We start from the raw sequence: 18,887 nt of genomic DNA on the forward strand, positions 1-18,887 counted from the left end.
ACAGTGCAGCACTCCCTCAGTACTGACCCTCTGACAGTGCGGCACTCCCTCAGTACTGACCCTCTGACAGTGCAGCGCTCTCACAGTGACACATACATCACTCTCTGAGCCTCAACCAGGCCTCACACCTTTCCTAGTTGTGAATTGGTCAGTGCCAGGCTGTGCTGCGCCAAGTTACTCAGTGAGATTTTGGAAGGTTCTGTCAGGTTGGACTGTTGCTGGGACAATTTGTCATTTAAAGAAGTAAAATGGAGCTGTCAAAGAAACGGGAGCACGGCTGTGGAAGAGGGGGGAGTTTGAGCTTACCATTCCTGCGTCGGGGATTGCAATCCTCTCGTCCAGGTATGTCTGACGCTCTTCAGGTCTGTTGTCATCGTCTGGGAGGTCAGGAGTCTCCCCCACAATGCTGCCATTGTAATCCTGCTGGGACGTATCTGCATCCACTGCCATTGGCTCTGTAAATAGATTGAGAGGATTAGTTCCCATTGTGAGAGAGATCACAGACAGAGAGATCCCAAAGAGATAGAGAGATCCCAGAGAGAGAGATCCCAGAGAGATCCCAGAGAGGGAGAGATCCCAGAGGGAGCAAGATCCCAGAGATAGAGAGATCCCAGAGAGAGAGAGATCCCAGAGTGAGAGAGATCCCAGAGAGAGAGAGATCCCAGAGAGAGAGAGATCCCAGAGAGATAGATCCCAGAGAGAGAGAGAGATCCCAGAGAGAGAGAGAGATCCCAGAGAGAGAGAGATCCCAGAGAGAGAGATCAGAGAGAGAGAGATCCCAGAGAGAGAGAGAGATCCCAGAGAGAGAGATCCCAGAGAGAGACAGATCCCAGAGTGAGATCCCAGAGAGAGAGAGAGATCCCAGAGAGAGTGAGATCCCAGAGAGAGAGATCACACAGAGAGAGATCACAGAGAGAGAGAGATCCCAGAGAGAGAGATACCAGAGAGAGAGAGATCACAGAGAGAGAGATCCCAGAGAGAGAGAGATCCCAGAGAGAGAGGGAGATCCCAGAGAGAGAGATCCCAGAGAGAGAGAGATCCCAGAGAGAGAGAGATCCCAGAGAGAGTGAGATCCCAGAGAGAGCTCCCAGAGAGAGAGATCCCAGAGAGAGAATCCAGAGAGATAGAGAGATCCCAGAGAGAGACAGAGATCCCAGAGAGGGAGAGAGCGAGAGATCCCAGAGGGAGAGAGCTCCCAGAGAGAGAGAGAGATCCCAGAGAGAGAGAGATGCCAGTGAGAGAGAGATCACAGAGAGATAGATAGATCCCTGAGAGAGAGCGAGATCCAGATAGAGAGAGAGATCCCTGAGAGAGAGAGATACCAGAGTGCGAGAGATCCCAGAGAGAGAGAAAGAGAGAACCCAGAGAGAGAGAGAGAGGGGTCCCAGAGAGGGAGAGATCCCAGAGAGAGCGATTCCAGAGGAGTGAGAGATCCAGGAGAGGGAGAGATCCCAGAGAGAGTGATCCCAGAGAGAGAGATCCCAGAGAGAGAGAGAGCCCAGATAGAGAGAAAGGGAGATCCCTGAGAGAGAGAGAGATCACAGAGACAGAGAGAGAGTGATCCCAGAGAGAAGGAGACAGATCCCAGAGAGAGAGAGATCCCAGGGATGAGAGACAGATCCCAAAGAGAGAGAGAGAGATCACAGAGAGAGAGATCCCAGAGAGAGAGATCCCAGAGAGAGGGAGATCCCAGAGAGACAGAGATCCCAGAGAGACAGAGATCCCACAGAGAGAGAGAGATATCCCAGAGAGAGAGAGATTCCAGAGAGAGAGCTCCCAGAGAGAGAGATCCCAGAGAGAGTGATCCAAGAGAGAGAGAGAGATCCCAGAGAGAGACAGAGATCCCAGAGAGAGAGAGAGATCCCAAAGAGAGAGAGAGAGATCACAGAGAGAGAGATCCCAGAGAGAGAGAGATCCCAGAGAGAGGGAGATCCCAGAGAGACAGAGATCCCAGAGAGACAGAGATCCCACAGAGAGAGAGAGAGATCCCACACAGAGAGAGATCCCATAGAGAGAGAGAGATCCCAGAGAGAGACATCCCAGTGAGAGAGATCCCAGTGAGAGAGAGATCCCAGAGAGAGAGAGATTCCAGAGAGAGATCACAGAGAGAGCTCCCAGAGAGAGAGATCCCAGAGAGAGTGATCCAAGAGAGAGAGAGATCCCAGAGAGAGACAGAGATCCCAGAGAGAGAGAGAGATCCCCGAGGGAGAGAGCTCCCAGAGAGAGAGAGAGGTCCCAGAGAGAGAGAGATGCCAGTGAGAGAGAGATCACAGAGAGATAGATAGATCCCTGAGAGAGAGCGATATCCCAGATAGAGAGAGAAGACCCAGAGAGGGAGAGATCCCAGAGAGAAAGATTCCAGAGGAGTGAGAGATCCAGGAGAGGGAGAGATCCCAGAGAGAGTGATCACAGAGAGGGAGATCCCAGAGAGAGAGAGAGCCCAGATAGAGAGAAAGGGAGATCCCTGAGAGAGAGAGAGAGATCACAGAGAGAAGGAGACAGATCCCAGAGAGAGAGAGATCCCAGGGATGAGAGAGAGATCCCAAAGAGAGAGAGAGAGATCCCAGAGAGAGAGATCCCACAGAGAGAGATCCCAGAGAGAGGGAGATCCCAGAGAGACAGAGATCCCACAGAGAGAGAGATCCCAGAGAGAGAGAGATCCCAGAGAGAGAGATCCCAGAGAGAGAGAGATCCCAGAGAGAGAGATCCCAGAGAGAGAGAAATCCCAGTGAGAGAGATCCCCGTGAGAGAGAGATCCCAGAGAGAGAGGGAGTCCAGAGAGAGAGCCCAGAGAGAGCTCCCAAAGAGAGAGATCCCAGAGAGAGTGATCCAAGAGAGAGAGAGAGAGATCCCAGAGAGAGACAGAGATCCCAGAGAGAGAGAGAGATAGAGATCCCAGAGGGAGAGAGCTCCCAGAGAGAGAGAGAGATCCCAGAGAGAGAGAGAGATCCCAGAGAGAGGGAGAGAGATCCAGAGAGCAAGATCCCAGAGAGCGAGAGAGATCCCATAGAGAGAGAGATCGTAGAGAGAGAGAGAGATCCCAGAGAGAAGGAGACGGATCCCAGAGAGAGAGAGATCAGAGAGAGAGATCACAGAGTGAAATGAAATGAAATGAAATTAAAATCGATTATTGTCACAAGTAAGCTTCAATGAAGTTACTGTGAAAAGCCCCTAGTCGCCACATTCCGGCGCCTGTTCGGGGAGGCTGTTACGGGAGAGAGATCCCAGAGAGAGGAAGAGAGAGATGTCCCAGAGATGAGAGAGAGATCCCAGAGAGAGAGATCACAGAGAGAGAGATCCCAGAGAGAGAGAGATAGATCCCAGAGAGAGAGAGAGATGCCATTGAGAGAGAGATCACAGAGAGATAGATAGATCCCTGAGAGAGAGCGAGATCCCAGATAGAGAGAGAGATCCCTGAGAGAGAGAGATACCAGAGTGAGAGAGATACCAGAGAGAGAGAAAGAGAGAACCCAGGGACAGAGAGAGAGGTCCCAGAGAGAGAGATCCCAGAGAGAGAGACATCCCAGTGAGAGAGTGAGCGAGAGATCCCAGAGAGAGAGAGATTCCAGAGAGAGAGAGATCCCAGAGAGAGCTCCCAGAGAGAGAGATCCCAGAGAGAGTGATCCAAGAGAGGGAGAGAGCTCCCAGAGAGAGAGAGAGATCCCAGAGAGAGAGAGAGAGAGATCCCAGAGAGAGGGAGAGATCCAAGAGAGCGAGAGATCAGAGAGAGAGAGAGATCACAGAGTGAAATGAAATTAAATTAAAATCGATTATTGTCACAAGTAAGCTTCAATGAAGTTACTGGGGAAAGCCCCTAGTCGCCACATTCCGGCGCCTGTTCGGGGAGGCTGTTCCGGGAGAGAGAGACCCCAGAGAGAGGGAGACAGATCCCAGAGAGAGAGAGGTCCCATAGATGAGAGAGAGATCCCAGAGAGAGAGATCCCAGAGAAAGAGATCCCAGAGAGAGAGAGAGAGATCCCAGAGAGACAGAGAGATCCCAGAGACAGAGTGAGAGAGATCCCACAGAGAGAGATCCCAGAGAGAGGGAGATCCCAGATAGACAGAGATCCCACAGAGAGAGAGAGATCCCAGAGAGAGAGAGAGAGATTCCAGAGAGAGAGACATCCCAGTGAGAGAGTGAGAGAGATCCCAGTGAGAGAGAGAGAGATCCCAGAGAGAGAGAGATTCCAGAGAGAGAGAGCTCCCAGAGAGAGAGATCCCAGAGAGAGAGATCCAAGAGAGAGAGAGAGATCCCAAAGAGAGACAGAGATCCCAGAGAGAGAGCGAGAGAGATCCCAGAGAGAGACAGAGATCCCAGAGAGAGAGAGAGAGAGATCCCAGAGGGAGAGAGCTCCCAGAGAGAGAGAGAGAGATCCCAGAGAGAGAGAGATCCCAGAGAGAGAGAGAGAGATGCCAGAGAGAGAGAGATCAGAGAGAGAGATCACAGAGTGAAATGAAATGAAAATAAAATTGTTTATTGTCACAAGTAAGCTTCAATGAAGTTACTGTGAAAAGCCCCTAGTCGCCACATTCCGGCGCCTGTTTGGGGAGGCTGTTACGGGAGAGAGAGATCCCAGAGAGAGGGAGACAGATCCCAGAGAGAGAGAGAGATCCCAGAGAGAGAGATCCCAGAGAGAGAGACATCCCAGTGAGAGAGATCCCAGTGTGAGAGAGATCCCAGAGAGAGAGAGATTCCGGAAAGAGATCCCAGAGAGAGCTCCCACAGAGAGAGATCCCAGAGAGAGAGATCCAAGAGAGAGAGAGAGATCCCAGAGAGAGAGAGAGAGAGATCCCAGAGAGAGGGAGAGAGATGCCAGAGAGCGAAAGATCAGAGAGAGAGAGAGAGATCACAGAGTGAAATGAAATGAAATTAAATTAAAATTGATTATTGTCACAAGTAAGCTTCAATGAAGTTACTGTGAAAAGCCCCTAGTCGCCACATTCCGGCGCCTGTTCGGGGAGGCTGTTACGGGAGAGAGAGATCCCAGAGAGAGGGAGACAGATCCCAGAGAGAGAGAGAGATCCCAGAGAGAGAGATCCCAGAGAGAGAGACATCCCAGTGAGAGAGATCCCAGTGAGAGAGAGATCCCAGAGAGAGATAGATTCCAGAGAGAGATCCCAGAGAGAGCTCCCAGAGAGAGGGATCCCAGAGAGAGTGATCCAAGAGAGAGAGAGAGATCCCAGAGAGGGAGAGAGAGAGAGATCCCAGAGGGAGAGAGCTCCCAGAGAGAGAGAGAGATCCCAGAGAGAGAGAGAGATGCCAGTGAGAGAGAGATCACAGAGAGATAGATATATCCCTGAGAGAGAGTGAGATCCCAGATAGAGAGAGAGATCCCTGAGAGAGAGAGATACCAGAGTGAGAGAGATCCCAGAGAGAGAGAAAGAGAGAACCCAGAGAGAGAGAGAGAGGTCCCAGAGAGGGAGAGATCCCAGAGAGAGCGAGTCCAGAGGATTGAGAGATCCAGGAGAGGGAGAGATCCCAGAGAGAGTGATCCCAGAGAGAGAGATCCCAGAGAGAGAGAGAGCCCAGATAGAGAGAAAGGGAGATCCCTGAGTGAGAGAGAGATCACAGAGACAGAGAGAGAGATCCCAGAGAGAAGGAGACCGATCCCAGAGAGAGAGAGATCCCAGGGATGAGAGAGAGATCCCAAAGAGAGAGAGAGAGAGATCACAGAGAGAGAGATCCCAGAGAGAGATCCCAGAGAGAGGGAGATCCCAGAGAGACAGAGATCCCACAGAGAGAGAGAGAGATCCCAGAGAGAGAGAGAGATCCCAGAGAGAGAGAAAGAGATCCCAGAGAGAGACATCCCAGTGAGAGAGATCCCAGTGAGAGAGAGATCCCAGAGAGAGAGAGATTCCAGAGAGAGATCCCAGAGAGAGATCCCAGAGAGAGAGATCCCAGAGAGAGTGATCCAAGAGAGAGAGAGAGATCCCAGAGAGAGACAGAGATCCCAGAGAGAGAGAGAGATCCCAGAGGGAGAGAGCTCCAAGAGAGAGAGAGAGATCCCAGAGAGAGAGATCCCAGAGAGAGGGAGACAGATCCCAGAGAGCGAGAGGTCCCAGAGATGAGAGAGAGATCCCAGAGAGAGAGATCACAGAGAAAGAGATCCCAGAGAGAGAGAGATCCCAGAGAGAGAGATCACAGAGACAGAGAGAGAGAGATCCCAGAGAGAGAGATCCCACAGAGAGAGATCCCAGAGAGAGGGAGATCCCAGATAGACAGAGATCCCAGAGAGAGAGAGAGATCCCAGAGAGAGATAGATCCCATAGAGTGATAGAGATCCCAGAGCGAGAGATCCCAGAGAGAGAGACATCCCAGTGAGAGAGTGAGAGAGATCCCAGTGAGAGAGAGAGAGATCCCAGAGAGAGAGAGATTCCAGAGAGAGAGAGATCCCAGAGAGAGCTCCCAGGGAGAGAGATCCCAGAGAGAGAGATCCAAGAGAGAGAGAGAGATCCCAAAGAGAGACAGAGATCCCGGAGAGAGAGCGAGAGCGATCCCAGAGAGAGACAGAGATCCCAGAGAGACAGAGAGAGAGATCCCAGAGGGAGAGAACTCCCAGAGAGAGAGAGAGAGATCCCAGAGAGAGGGAGAGAGATGCCAGAGAGCGAAAGATCAGAGAGAGAGAGAGATCACAGAGTGAAATGAAATGAAATTAAAATCGATTATTGTCACAAGTAAGCTTCAATGAAGTTACTGTGAAAAGCCCCTAGTCGCCACATTCCGGCGCCTGTTCGGGGAGGCTGTTACGGGAGAGAGAGATCCCAGAGAGAGGGAGACAGATCCCAGAGAGAGAGAGAGATCCCAGAGAGAGAGAGAGATCCCAGAGAGAGAGATCCAAGAGAGAGAGACATCCCAGTGAGAGAGATCCCAGTGAGAGAGAGATCCCAGAGAGAGAGAGAGAGAGATCCCAGAGAGAGAGAGATGCCAGTGAGAGAGAGATCACAGAGAGATAGATATATCCCTGAGAGAGAGTGAGATCCCAGATAGAGAGAGAGATCCCTGAGAGAGAGAGATACCAGAGTGAGAGAGATCCCAGAGAGAGAGAAAGAGAGAACCCAGAGAGAGAGAGAGAGATCCAAGAGAGGGAGAGATCCCAGAGAGAGCGATTCCGGAGGATTGAGAGATCCAGGAGAGGGAGAGATCCCATAGAGAGTGATCCCAGAGAGAGAGATCCCAGAGAGAGAGAGAGAGATCCCAAAGAGAGACAGAGATCCCAGAGAGAGAGCGAGAGAGATCCCAGAGAGATCTCCCAGAGAGAGAGATTCCAGAGAGAGAGATCCAAGAGCGAGAGAGAGATCCCAAAGAGAGACTGAGATCCCAGAGAGAGAGCGTGAGAGATCCCAGAGGGAGACAGAGATCCCAGAGAGAGAGAGAGAGAGAGCCCAGAGGGAGAGAGCTCCCAGAGAGAGAGAGAGAGATCCCAGAGAGAGAGAGAGAGAGATCTCAGAGAGAGGGAGAGAGATGCCAGAGAGCGAAAGATCCCAGAGAGAGAGAGATGCCAGTGAGAGAGAGATCGCAGAGAGATAGATATATCCCTGAGAGAGAGTGAGATCCCAGATAGAGACAGAGATCCCTGAGAGAGAGAGATACCAGAGTGAGAGAGATCCCAGAGAGAGAGAAAGAGAGAACCCAGAGAGAGAGAGGTCCCAGAGAGGGAGAGATCCCAGAGAGAGCGATTCCAGAGGAGTGAGAGATCCAGGAGAGGGAGAGATCCCAGAGAGAGTGATCCCAGAGAGAGAGATCCCAGAGAGAGAGAGAGCCCAGATAGAGAGAATGGGAGATCCCTGAGTGAGAGAGAGATCACAGAGACAGGGAGAGAGAGATCCCAGAGAGAAGGAGACAGATCCCAGAGAGAGAGAGATCCCAGGGATGAGAGAGAGATCCCAAAGAGAGAGAGAGAGATCCCAGAGAGAGAGATCCCAGAGAGAGGGAGATCCCAGAGAGACAGAGATCCCAGAGAGACAGAGATCCCAGAGAGAGAGAGATATCCCAGAGAGAGAGAGAGATCCCAGAGAGAGAGAGAGATCCCAGAGAGAGACATCCCAGTGAGAGAGATCCCAGTGAGAGAGAGATCCCAGAGAGAGAGAGATTCCAGAGAGAGATCCCAGAGAGAGCTCCCAGAGAGAGATCCCAGAGAGAGTGATCCAAGAGAGAGAGAGAGAGATCCCAGAGAGAGATCCCAGAGAGAAGGAGACAGATCCAAGAGAGAGAGAGATCCCAGGGATGAGAGAGAGATCCCAAAGAGAGAGAGAGATCACAGAGAGAGAGATCCCAGAGAGAGAGAGATCCCAGAGAGAGGGAGATCCCAGAGAGACAGAGATCCCAGAGAGACAGAGATCCCAGAGAGAGAGAGAGATCCCAGAGAGAGAGAGAGATCCCAGAGAGAGAGAGAGATCCCAGAGAGAGAGATCCCAGTGAGAGAGAGATCCCAGAGAGAGAGAGATTCCAGAGAGAGATCCCAGAGAGAGCTCCCAGAGTGAGATCCCAGAGAGAGTGATCCAAGAGAGAGAGATCCCAGAGAGAGACAGAGATCCCAGAGAGAGAGAGATATCCCAGAGAGAGAGAGATGCCAGTGAGAGAGAGAGAGTGAGAGAGTGCCAGTGAGAGAGATTCCAGTGAGAGAGATTCCAGAGAGAGATCCCAGAGAGAGCTCCCAAAGAGAGAGATCCCAGAGAGAGTGATCCAAGAGAGAGAGAGATATCCCAGAGAGAGAGAGAGATCCCAGAGGGAGAGAGCTCCCAGAGAGAGAGAGATGCCAGTGAGAGAGAGATCACAGAAAGATAGATAGATCCCTGAGAGAGAGCGATATCCCAGATAGAGAGAGAGATCCCTGAGAGAGAGAGATACCAGAGTGAGAGAGATCCCAGAGAGAGAGAAATAGAGAACCCAAAGAGAGAGAGAGAGAAGACCCAGCGAGGGAGAGATCCCAGAGAGACGGATTCCAGAGGAGTGAGAGATCCAGGAGAGGGAGAGATCCCAGAGAGAGTGATCACAGAGAGAGAGATCCCAGAGAGAGAGATAGATCACAGAGACAGAGAGAGAGAGATCCCAGAGAGAAGGAGACAGATCCCAGAGAGAGAGATCCCAGGGATGAGAGAGAGATCCCAAAGAGAGAGAGAGATCCCAGAGAGAGAGATCCCACAGAGAGAGATCCCAGAGAGAGGGAGATCCCAGGATGACAGAGATCCCACAGAGAGAGAGATATCCCAGAGAGAGAGAGATCCCAGAGAGAGAGAGATCCCAGAGAGAGATCCCAGAGAGAGGGAGAGATCCCAGAGAGAGATCCCAGAGAGAGAGACATCCCAGTGAGAGAGATCCCCGTGAGAGAGAGATCCCAGAGAGAGAGAGATTCCAGAGAGAGATCCCAGAGAGAGCTCCCAAAGAGAGAGATCCCAGAGAGAGTGATCCAAGAGAGAGAGAGATATCCCAGAGAGAGAGATCGCAGAGCGAGAAAGATACCAGGGAGAGGTTCCAGAGAGAGAGAGAGATCCCAGAGAGAGAGCGAAATCCCAGAGAGAGAGAGAGATCCGAGAGAGAGAGAGATCCCAGAGAGAGGGCGGGATCCCAGATAGAGAGAGAGATCCCAGAGAGAGATTCCAGAGAGAGTGATCCCAGAGTGAGAGAGAGAGAGATCCCAGAGAGAGAGGTTCCAGAGAGAGAGAGAGAGATCCCAGAGAGAGACAGATCCCAGAGAGAGAGAGAGAGAGATCCCAGAGAGAGAGAGTTCCCAAGAGAGAGAGATCCCAGAGAGAGACAGATCCCAGAGAGAGTGAGATCCCAGAGAGAGATTCCCGAGAGCGAGAAAGATCCCAGAAAAGGCGAGATACCAGAGAGAGAGAGAGTTCCCGAGAGAGAGATCCCAGAGAGAGAGAGAGAGAGATTGATCCCGGAGCGAGAGATCCCAGAGAGAGAGATCCCAGAGAAAGGTTCCCGAGGGAGAGAGATCCCAGAGAGTGAGACCCCAGACAGAGAGAAACAGATTCCAGAGATATCCCAGAAAGAGATCCCAGAGAGAGAGGTTCCAGAAAGAGAGAGAGATCCCAGAGAGAGACAGGTCAAAGAGAGAGACAGATCCCAGAGAGAGAGAGAGATCCCAGGGAGAGAGAGTTCCCAAGATAGAGATCCCAGAGAGAGAGAGATCCCAGAGAGAGAGAGATCCCAGAGAGAGTGAGATCCCAGAGAGAGTGAGATCCCAGAGAGAGATTCCCGAGAGCGAGAGAGATCCCATAAAGGGAGAGATCCGAGAGAGTTCCCGAGAGAGAGCCCAGAGAGAGAGAGATCCCAGGGAGAGAGAGTTCCCAAGATAGAGATCCCAGAGAGAGAGAGATCCCAGAGAGAGAGAGATCCCAGAGAGAGAGAGATCCCAGAGAGAGTGAGATCCCAGAGAGAGTGAGATCCCAGAGAGAGATTCCCGAGAGCGAGAGAGATCCCATAAAGGGAGAGATCCGAGAGAGTTCCCGAGAGAGAGCCCAGAGAGAGAGAGAGAGAGATTCCAGGGAGAAACAGAGATCCCAGAGGGAGAGAGAGATCCCAGAGAGAGAGAGAGCTCAGAGAGAGAGAGAGCGATCCCAGAGAACGAGAGATCCTGGAGAGAGAGAGAGAGATCCCAGAGAGAGAGAGAGATCCCAGAGAGAGGGAGACAGATCCCAGTGAGAGAGAGATCCCAGAGATGAGAGAGAGATCCCAGAGAGATTGAGAGAGAGATCCTAGTGAGAGGGATCCCAGAGAGGTCGATCTCAGAGAGTGAGAGAGAGATCCCAGATAGAGAGATCCCAGAGAGAGAGAGAGAGAGAGAGAGATCGCAGAGAGAGAGCGTGATCCCTGAGAGAGATCCCAGAGAGTGAGATCCCAGAGATAGAAAAATCCCAGACAGAGAGAGATCCAAGAGAGAGAGAGATCCCAGGTAGAGAGAGAGAGAGATCCCAGAGAGAGAGGGATTCCAGAGGAGTCAGTTCCCAGAGAGAGAGAGAGATTCCAGAGATAGAGAGAGTTTCCAGAGAGAGCGAGAGAGAAATCCCAGAGAGAGAGAGATCCTTGAGAGAGAGATTCCATGGAGAGAGATTACAGAGAGAGAGATCCCAGAGAGAGAGATCCCAGAGAGAGTGTTCCTAGAGAGAGACAGAGATCCCAGAGAGAGAGAGATCCCAGAGGGAGAGAGCTCCCAGAGAGAGAGAGAGATCCCAGAGGGAGGGAGAGATCCCAGAGAGAGATATTCCAGAGGAGAGAGATCCCAGAGAGAGAGATCCCAGATAGAGAGAGATAGAGATCCCAGAGAGAGAGATCCCAGAGAGCAAGAGATTCCAGAGAGTGATCCCAGAGAGAGAGATATCCGAGAAAGAGAGATTCCTGGGTGAGAGAGAGGTCCCAGAGAGAGATATTCCAGAGGAGAGAGATCCCAGAGAGAGAGATCCCAGATAGAGAGAGAGATCACAGAGAGAGAGGGAGATCCCAGAGGTAGAGAGGGATTCCAGTGAGAGCGAGAGAGAGATCCCAGAGAGAGAGAGATTCTTGAGAGAGAGGGAGAGATTCCAGAAGAGAGATCCCAGAGATGAGAGAGATCCCAGAGAGAGAGAGGGATCCCACAGCTAGAGATCCCAGAGAGAAAATCCCAGAGACATAGAGATAGATCCCAGAGAGAGCAAGATCCCAGAGAGAGAGAGATCCCAGAGAGAGATCCCAGAGAGAGAGACCCCAGAGAGAGAGTGAGATCCCAGAGTGAGTGATTCCACAGAGAGAGATCCCATATATAGAGAGAGATTCCAGAGAGATAGATCCCAGAGCGACAGATATCCCAGAGAGAGAGAGATCCCTGAGGAGAGAGACCCCAGAGAGAGAGATCCGAGAGAGAGAGAGTGAGATTCCAGAGAGAGAGTGAGGTCCCAGAGAGAGTGAGATCCCAGAGGGAGAGATTCCAGAGAGAGAGGTCCCACATAGAGAGAGATTCCAGATCACGAGAGAGATTCAAGAGAGAGAGAGAGATCCCAAAGAGAGGGGTCCCAGAGCGAGAGAGATCCCAGATCAAGTGAGAGATTCCAGAGAGAGATAGATCCCAGTGAGAGGAATCCCAGAGCAAGAGAGATCCCAGAGAGAGAGATCCCTGAGAGAGATAGAGATTCCAGAGAGAGATAGAGATCCCAGAGAGAGAGAGAGAGCCCAGAGAGAGAGAGATCCCAGAGAGGGAGAGATCACAGAGAGAGAGAGAGAGAGATCCCAGAGAGAGAGAGAGAGAGAGATCCCGGAGAGAGAGAGAGAGAGCCCAGAGAGAGAGAGATCCCAGAGAGAGAGAGATCCCGGAGAGAGAGATCCCAGAGAGAGAGATGCTAGAGAGGTGTTCCCGAGAGAGAGAGAGAGATCCCAGAGAGTGAGATCCCAGACAGAGAGATAGATTCCAGAGAAATCCCAGAGAGAGAGATTCGAGAGAGAGACAGAAATCCCAGAGAGAGAGAGAGAGATCCCAGAGAGAGAGATCGCAGAGCGAGAAAGATAACAGGGAGAGATTCCAGAGAGAGAGAGAGAGATCCCAGAGAGAGAGATCCCAGAGAGAGAGAGATCCCAGAGAGAGAGATCGCAGAGCGAGAAAGATACCAGGGAGAGATTCCAGAGAGAGAGAGAGAGATCCCAGAGAGAGAGATCCCAGAGAGAGAGCGAAATCCCAGAGAGAGAGAGAGAGATCCAAGAGAGAGAGAGATCCCAGAGAGAGGGCCGGATCCCAGAGAGAGAGAGAGATCCCAGAGAGAGATTCCAGAGAGAGTGATCCCAGAGAGAGAGAGAGAGATCCCGGAGAGAGAGAGAGACCCCAGAGAGAGCGTGAGATCCCAGAGAGAGAGTGAGATCCCAAAGAGAGGGGTCCCAGAGCGAGAGAGATCCCAGATCGAGTGAGAGATTCCAGAGATAGAGAGATCCCAGTGAGAGATAGAGATTCCAGAGAGATAGAGATCCCAGAGAGAGAGAGAGAGATCCCAGAGAGAAAGAGATCCCAGAGAGGGAGAGATCACAGAGATGGAGAGATCACAGAGAGGGAGAGATCATAGAGAGAGAGAGAGATCCAAGAGAGAGAGAGAGAGAGATCCCGGAGAGAGAGATCCCAGAGAGAGAGATGCTAGAGAGATGTTCCCGAGAGAGAGAGAGATCCCAGAGAGTGAGATCCCAGACAGAGAGATAGATTCCAGAGAGATCCCAGAGAGAGAGATCCTAGAGAGAGACAGAGATCCCTGAGAGAGAGAGATCCCAGCGAGAGAGAAAAGAGAGATATCCCAGAGAGAGAGATCGCAGAGCGAGAAAGATACCAGGGAGAGGTTCCAGAGAGAGAGAGATATCCCAGAGAGAGCGAAATCCCAGAGAGAGAGAGATCCCAGAGAGAGATTCCAGAGAGAGTGATCCCAGAGAGAGAGAGAAAGAGATCCCGGAGTGAGAGAGACCCCAGAGAGAGAGTGAGATCCCAAAGAGAGGGGTCCCAGAGCGTGATAGATCCCAGATCGAGTGAGAGATTCCAGAGAGAGAGAGATCCCAGTGAGAGAGAGATCCCAGTGAGAGGGATCCCAGAGAGAGAGAGATCCCAGAGAGAGAGATCCCTGAGAGAGATAGAGATTCCAGAGAGAGATATAGATCCCAGAGAGAGAGAGAGATCCCAGAGAGAAAGAGATCACAGAGAGGGAGAGATCACAGAGAGGGAGAGATCACAGAGAGAGAGAGAGATCCCAGAGAGAGAGAGAGAGATCCCGGAGAGAGAGATCCCAGAGAGAGATGCTAGAGAGATGTTCCCTAGAGAGACAGAGATCCCAGAGAGTGAGATCCCAGACAGAGAGATAGATTCCAGAGAGATCCCAGAGAGAGAGATCCTATAGAGAGAGATTCCAGAAAGAGACAGAGATCCCAGAGTGAGAGAGATCCCAGAGAGAGAGAGAGAGAGAGAGATCCCAGAGATAGAGATCGCAGAGCGAGAAAGATACCAGGGAGAGGTTCCAGAGAGAGAGAGAGAGATCCCAGAGAGAGAGCGAAATCCCAGAGAGAGAGAGATCCCAGAGAGAGATTCCAGAGAGAGTGATCCCAGAGAGAGAGAGAAAGAGATCCCGGAGAGAGAGAGACCCCAGAGAGAGAGTGAGATCCCAAAGAGAGGGGTCCCAGAGCGTGATAGATCCCAGATCGAGTGAGAGATTCCAGAGAGAGAGAGATCCCAGTGAGAGAGAGATCCCAGTGAGAGGGATCCCAGGGAGAGAGAGAGATCCCAGAGAGAGAGATCCCTGAGAGAGATAGAGATTCCAGAGAGAGATATAGATCCCAGAGAGAGAGAGAGATCCCAGAGAGAAAGAGATCCCAGAGAGAAAGAGATCACAGAGAGGGAGAGATCACAGAGAGGGAGAGATCCCAGAGAGAGAGAGAGATCCCAGAGAGAGAGAGAGAGATCCCGGAGAGAGAGATCCCAGAGAGAGATGCTAGAGAGATGTTCCCTAGAGAGAGAGAGATCCCAGAGAGTGAGATCCCAGACAGATAGATAGATTCCAGAGAGATCCCAGAGAGAGAGATCCTATAGAGAGAGATTCCAGAAAGAGACAGAGATCCCAGAGTGAGAGAGATCCCAGAGAGAGAGAGAGAGAGGTCCCAGAGATAGAGATCGCAGAGCGAGAAAGATACCAGGGAGAGGTTCCAGAGAGAGAGAGAGATCCCAGAGAGAGAGATCCCAGAGAGAGAGCGAAATCCCAGAGAGAGAGAGAGATCCGAGAGAGAGAGAGATCCCAGAGAGAGGGTGGGATCCCAGATAGAGAGAGAGATCCCAGAGAGAGATTCCAGAGAGAGTGATCCCAGAGAGAGAGAGATCCCGGAGAGAGAGAGACCCCAGAGAGAAAGTGAGATCACAGAGAGAGAGTGAGATCCCAGAGGCAGAGATTCCAGAGAGAGAGATCCCACATAGAGAGAGAGAGATCCCAGAGAGAGAGAGAGATTCCAGAGAGTGAGAGAGATCCCAGAGAGAGGGATCCCAGAGCGAGAGAGATCCCAGAGAGAGAGAGATCCCTGAGAGAGATAGAGATTCCAGAGGGAGAGAGAGATCACTTAGAGAGAGAGATATCTCAGAGAGAAAGAGATCCCAGAGAGAGAGAGAGAGAGATTGATCCCGGAGAGAGAGAGAGAGATCCCAGAGAGAGAGATCCCAGAGAGAGGTTCCCGAGGGAGACAGATCCCAGAGAGTGAGATCCCAGACAGAGAAAGAGATTCCAGAGATATCCCAGAGAGAGATCCCAGAGAGAGAGATTCCAGAGAGAGACAGAGATCCCAGAGAGTGAGATCCCAGAGAGAGAGAGATCCCAGGGAGAGAGAGATCCCAGGGAGAGGTTCCAGAGAGAGAGAGAGAGAGATCCCATAGAGAGACAGATCCCAAAGAGAGACAGATCCCAGAGAGCGAGAGATCCCAGAGAGAGAGAGAGATCCCAGAGAGAGTGAGAGAGTTCCCGAGAGAGAGAGAGAGCCCAGAGAGAGAGATCCCAGAGAGAGAGAGATCCCAGAGATAGATTCCCGAGAGCGACAGAGATCCCAGAGAGGGAGAGATACCAGAGAGAGAGATTTCCGTGAGAGAGAGAGAGATCCATGGGAGAGCGACCCCAGAGAGAGATAGCCCAGAGAGAGATTCCAGAGAGGGAGAGATCCCTGAGGGAGGGAGGTCCCAGAGAGAGAGAGATTCCTGAGAGAGGGAGATCCCAGAGGGAGGGAGAGAGAGGTCATCTGGATTTATCTCTTCTCTCTGCATTATAACAATGAACACATCTTCCTTTTTTCCTCCTCTATCAGAATACCTTTTGACCGGATTAACATGTCACACTCTGTGAGCTTTCCATCTGTCCGATGTTGTTATCAATTAATTCACCTCTCTCATTTTTCTTTCGATTTGATAAGGCCCACTAAGTCTTCCTTTTAATGGTTCACCTACCATATTGACAATATTAATACTTTCTCCGCATGAACAAAACTCCGAGTTTGTATTACCAGGAAAATCCAGGTGCATTATTGGATAGCAGAGAATGGTTACGATACAAAATTACGAGGTTTTAATTTTTTATACGCTTTTTTTTTCATCACATGTTGTGACAATTTTAACTGCTTCCTAGCCAACTCACCAGCCCTAGGTATTTTCTCCCTACATTTTCTCCCTGTTTAGCACAGAGCTAAATCGTTGGCTTTGAATGCCGACCAAGGCAGGTCAGCAGCACGGTTCAATTCCCGGAACAGCCTCCCCGAACAGGCGCCGGAATGTGGCGACTAGGGGCTTTTCACAGTAACCTCATTGAAGCCTACTTGTGACAATAAGCGATTTTCATTTCATTTTTCATAATGTTTGACACATAGTCTGACAACGTAGTCTCCGAATGCTGACTCACCCATTTCTCCTCACTCAATTTAAGTAGTCCTTTTTCTTCATGACCAAAAATCTATTTGAATGGACTGAATTTAGTTGATTCGTTAAGTGCCTCCCTCATTGCAAATAGTACAAATGGAATTCCTTTGTCCCAATCCTCTGGCTAATGCTGACTACAGGCATCAATCTGGTCTTTAACGTTTTTATGCTCCCCTTCTATTGTTCACTGTGATTCTGGATGATATGCAGTTGATTTAAACTGCTTTACACCTAAGTTATCCAAAACCTCCCTGAATTAGTTGGACATAAGATTGGATCCCCGATCCGACTGGATTTCTTTTTGGTGTTCCATATCTGGAAACAGATTTCGTTTACTCCCCCACAACCCGCTTAGCTGTTATATTTTGTAATGAAACAGCCTCTGGAAATCTAGTCGACCCATCCATTATTGTTAACAAATTCCGATTCCCACTTTTTGCTTTCGGAAAGGGTCCCACACAATCAATTAGGACCCTAGTGAAAGATAGCTCAAATGCCAAAATGGATATTAAAGGTCTTGGTTTGATTACCGTTTGAGATTTCCTATTACCCACCATGTGTCACATGTATAGCAAAACACAACCACATCACCCTTATGCAGTTCAGGCCAATAAAAATGTTTTTTTATTTTTGCTTGAGTGAAGGTCTCCACTTCCTTGTTAGTACATTATTTCTAATGTAATAACACTCTGGTATACAGTCAGATTCTACTTCTGTATATGCTTTCTGGAAAAACTGCTTTATCTCTAAATTCTTCTCTTGTAATCCTATCAATTTCTCAAATATCCGCTTCATCCTCCACCTGCTTTTGTTCTTTACCAACCATCTGGTCAAAGATTGTTTCTGATGACTGAACCTCAGCCTCCCTCTCGACACTCTTGATTTCTCTTCCTCCTGTCCCAACCTGTGGCTTTGTTAACCTGTTACCACATAATCTGGAAAAGCCCCAGCATATGCTTCTTGCAACATCCCTGTTTATTGACTTTCCACCAGCTTTTCAACCACAGTAGGTGTCACTCCTCCGTGTGATCGTTACCCAGGATAAAGCATGCTCCTGCAAAAGCTTATTTCTCTATTACTCCTACCATCAGATTTCACCAAACTCTCTAACCTTATCTGACACAATGGAATACCACTCACTTCACCAGTAATTCCACATATTACCACCTTTTCTGCTAATTCTCATTCTAAACTCTCACCATTGAAGATTGACTTACTCCTGTATCTCTGAAATCTTAATCTCTTCACCTACTCTACCTTGTACACATGAGTAAATCATACCCTCACCTGGAGTACTGTGTACAGCATTGGTCTCCGAACTTGATAAAGGACGTACTGTCACTGGAGGGGGTGCGGAGGAGATTCACTCGGTTGATTCTGGATTTGAGAGGATTAGCTTCTGAGGAGAGGTTGAGTAGACTGGGACTGTACTCGTTGGAATTTAGAAGGATGAGGGGGGATCTATAGAAACAAGAAACATATAAAATTATGAAGGGAATAGATAGGATAGATGCGGGCAGGTTGTTTCCACTGGCGGGTGAAAGCAGAACGAGGGGGCATAGCCTCAAAATAAGGGGAAGTAGATTTAGGACTGAGTTTAGGAGGAACTTCTTCACCCAAAGGGTTGTGAATCTGTGGAGGGCCCTGCCCAGTGAAGCAGTTGCGGTGACCTCGTGAATGATTTTAAGGCAAAGATAGATTAGATTTTTGAATGGTAAAAGAATTAAGGGTTACGGTGAGCGGGCGGATAAGTGGAGCTGAGACCACAAAAGATCAGCCATGATCTCATTGAAGAGCATAGCAGGCTCGAGGGGCTGAATGGCCGATTCCTGCTCCTAGTTATTATGTGAATCAGCCAATCAGTGATGCCAGATGCATAGGACCCACCCATGGCTAGCGGAACACCGGCCAATAGCGGCTCAGGAAAGGGGATGACATCACAATAACTGGACCCTGGCTTTAAAAAGGGTTTTGTCACAAACCGGCAATTCAACCGGGAGAGTGTGTCACCGTCCCCGTTACCGGGGGTCTGTCAGCCCAGAGTCACCGTCCCCGTTACCGAGATTCTGTCAGCCCAGAGTCACCGTCCCCGTTACCGGGAGAATCTGTCAGCCCGGAGTCACCGTCCCTGTTACCGAGATTCTGTCAGCCCAGAGTCACCGTCCCCGTTACCGGGGGTCTGTCAGCCCAGAGTCACCGTCCCCGTTACCGAGATTCTGTCAGCCCGGAGTCACCGTCCCCGTTACCGAGATTCTGTCAGCCCAGAGTCACCGTCCCCGTTACCGGGAGTCTGTCAGCCCAGAGTCACCGTCCCCGTTACCGAGATTCTGTCAGCCCGGAGTCACCGTCCCCGTTACCGGGAGAGTCTGTCAGCCCGGAGTCACCGTCCCCGTTACCGAGATTCTGTCAGCCCGGAGTCACCGTCCCCGTTACCGAGATTCTGTCAGCCCGGAGTCACCGTCCCCGTTACCGGGAGAGTCTGTCAGACCGGAGTCACCGTCC

The 18,887-nt window shown here is 50.7% G+C and overlaps 1 protein-coding gene across 4 annotated transcripts in view; it reads right to left on the minus strand.

Moving 5' to 3' along the window:
• LOC140385864 (natural resistance-associated macrophage protein 2-like) overlaps nt 1-18,887 on the minus strand; it is a 285,160-nt gene that overhangs the window by 127,605 nt on the left and 138,668 nt on the right. For 2 of the 4 annotated variants that reach the window (XM_072468492.1, XM_072468486.1), the window contains 2 exons: nt 17,673-17,846; nt 307-455 (listed from right to left, as the gene is read on the minus strand). In XM_072468492.1, coding sequence (XP_072324593.1) covers nt 307-450 — 144 coding nt within the window. In that variant the 5' untranslated portion in view covers nt 451-455; nt 17,673-17,846. The remainder of the gene's footprint in view (nt 1-306; nt 456-17,672; nt 17,847-18,887) is intronic. The other 2 variants (XM_072468468.1, XM_072468477.1) reach the window with 1 other exon arrangement.

This window comes from Scyliorhinus torazame, chromosome 2 (genome assembly GCF_047496885.1).
Source record: "Scyliorhinus torazame isolate Kashiwa2021f chromosome 2, sScyTor2.1, whole genome shotgun sequence".
Classification (NCBI taxonomy): Eukaryota; Metazoa; Chordata; class Chondrichthyes; order Carcharhiniformes; family Scyliorhinidae; genus Scyliorhinus; species Scyliorhinus torazame.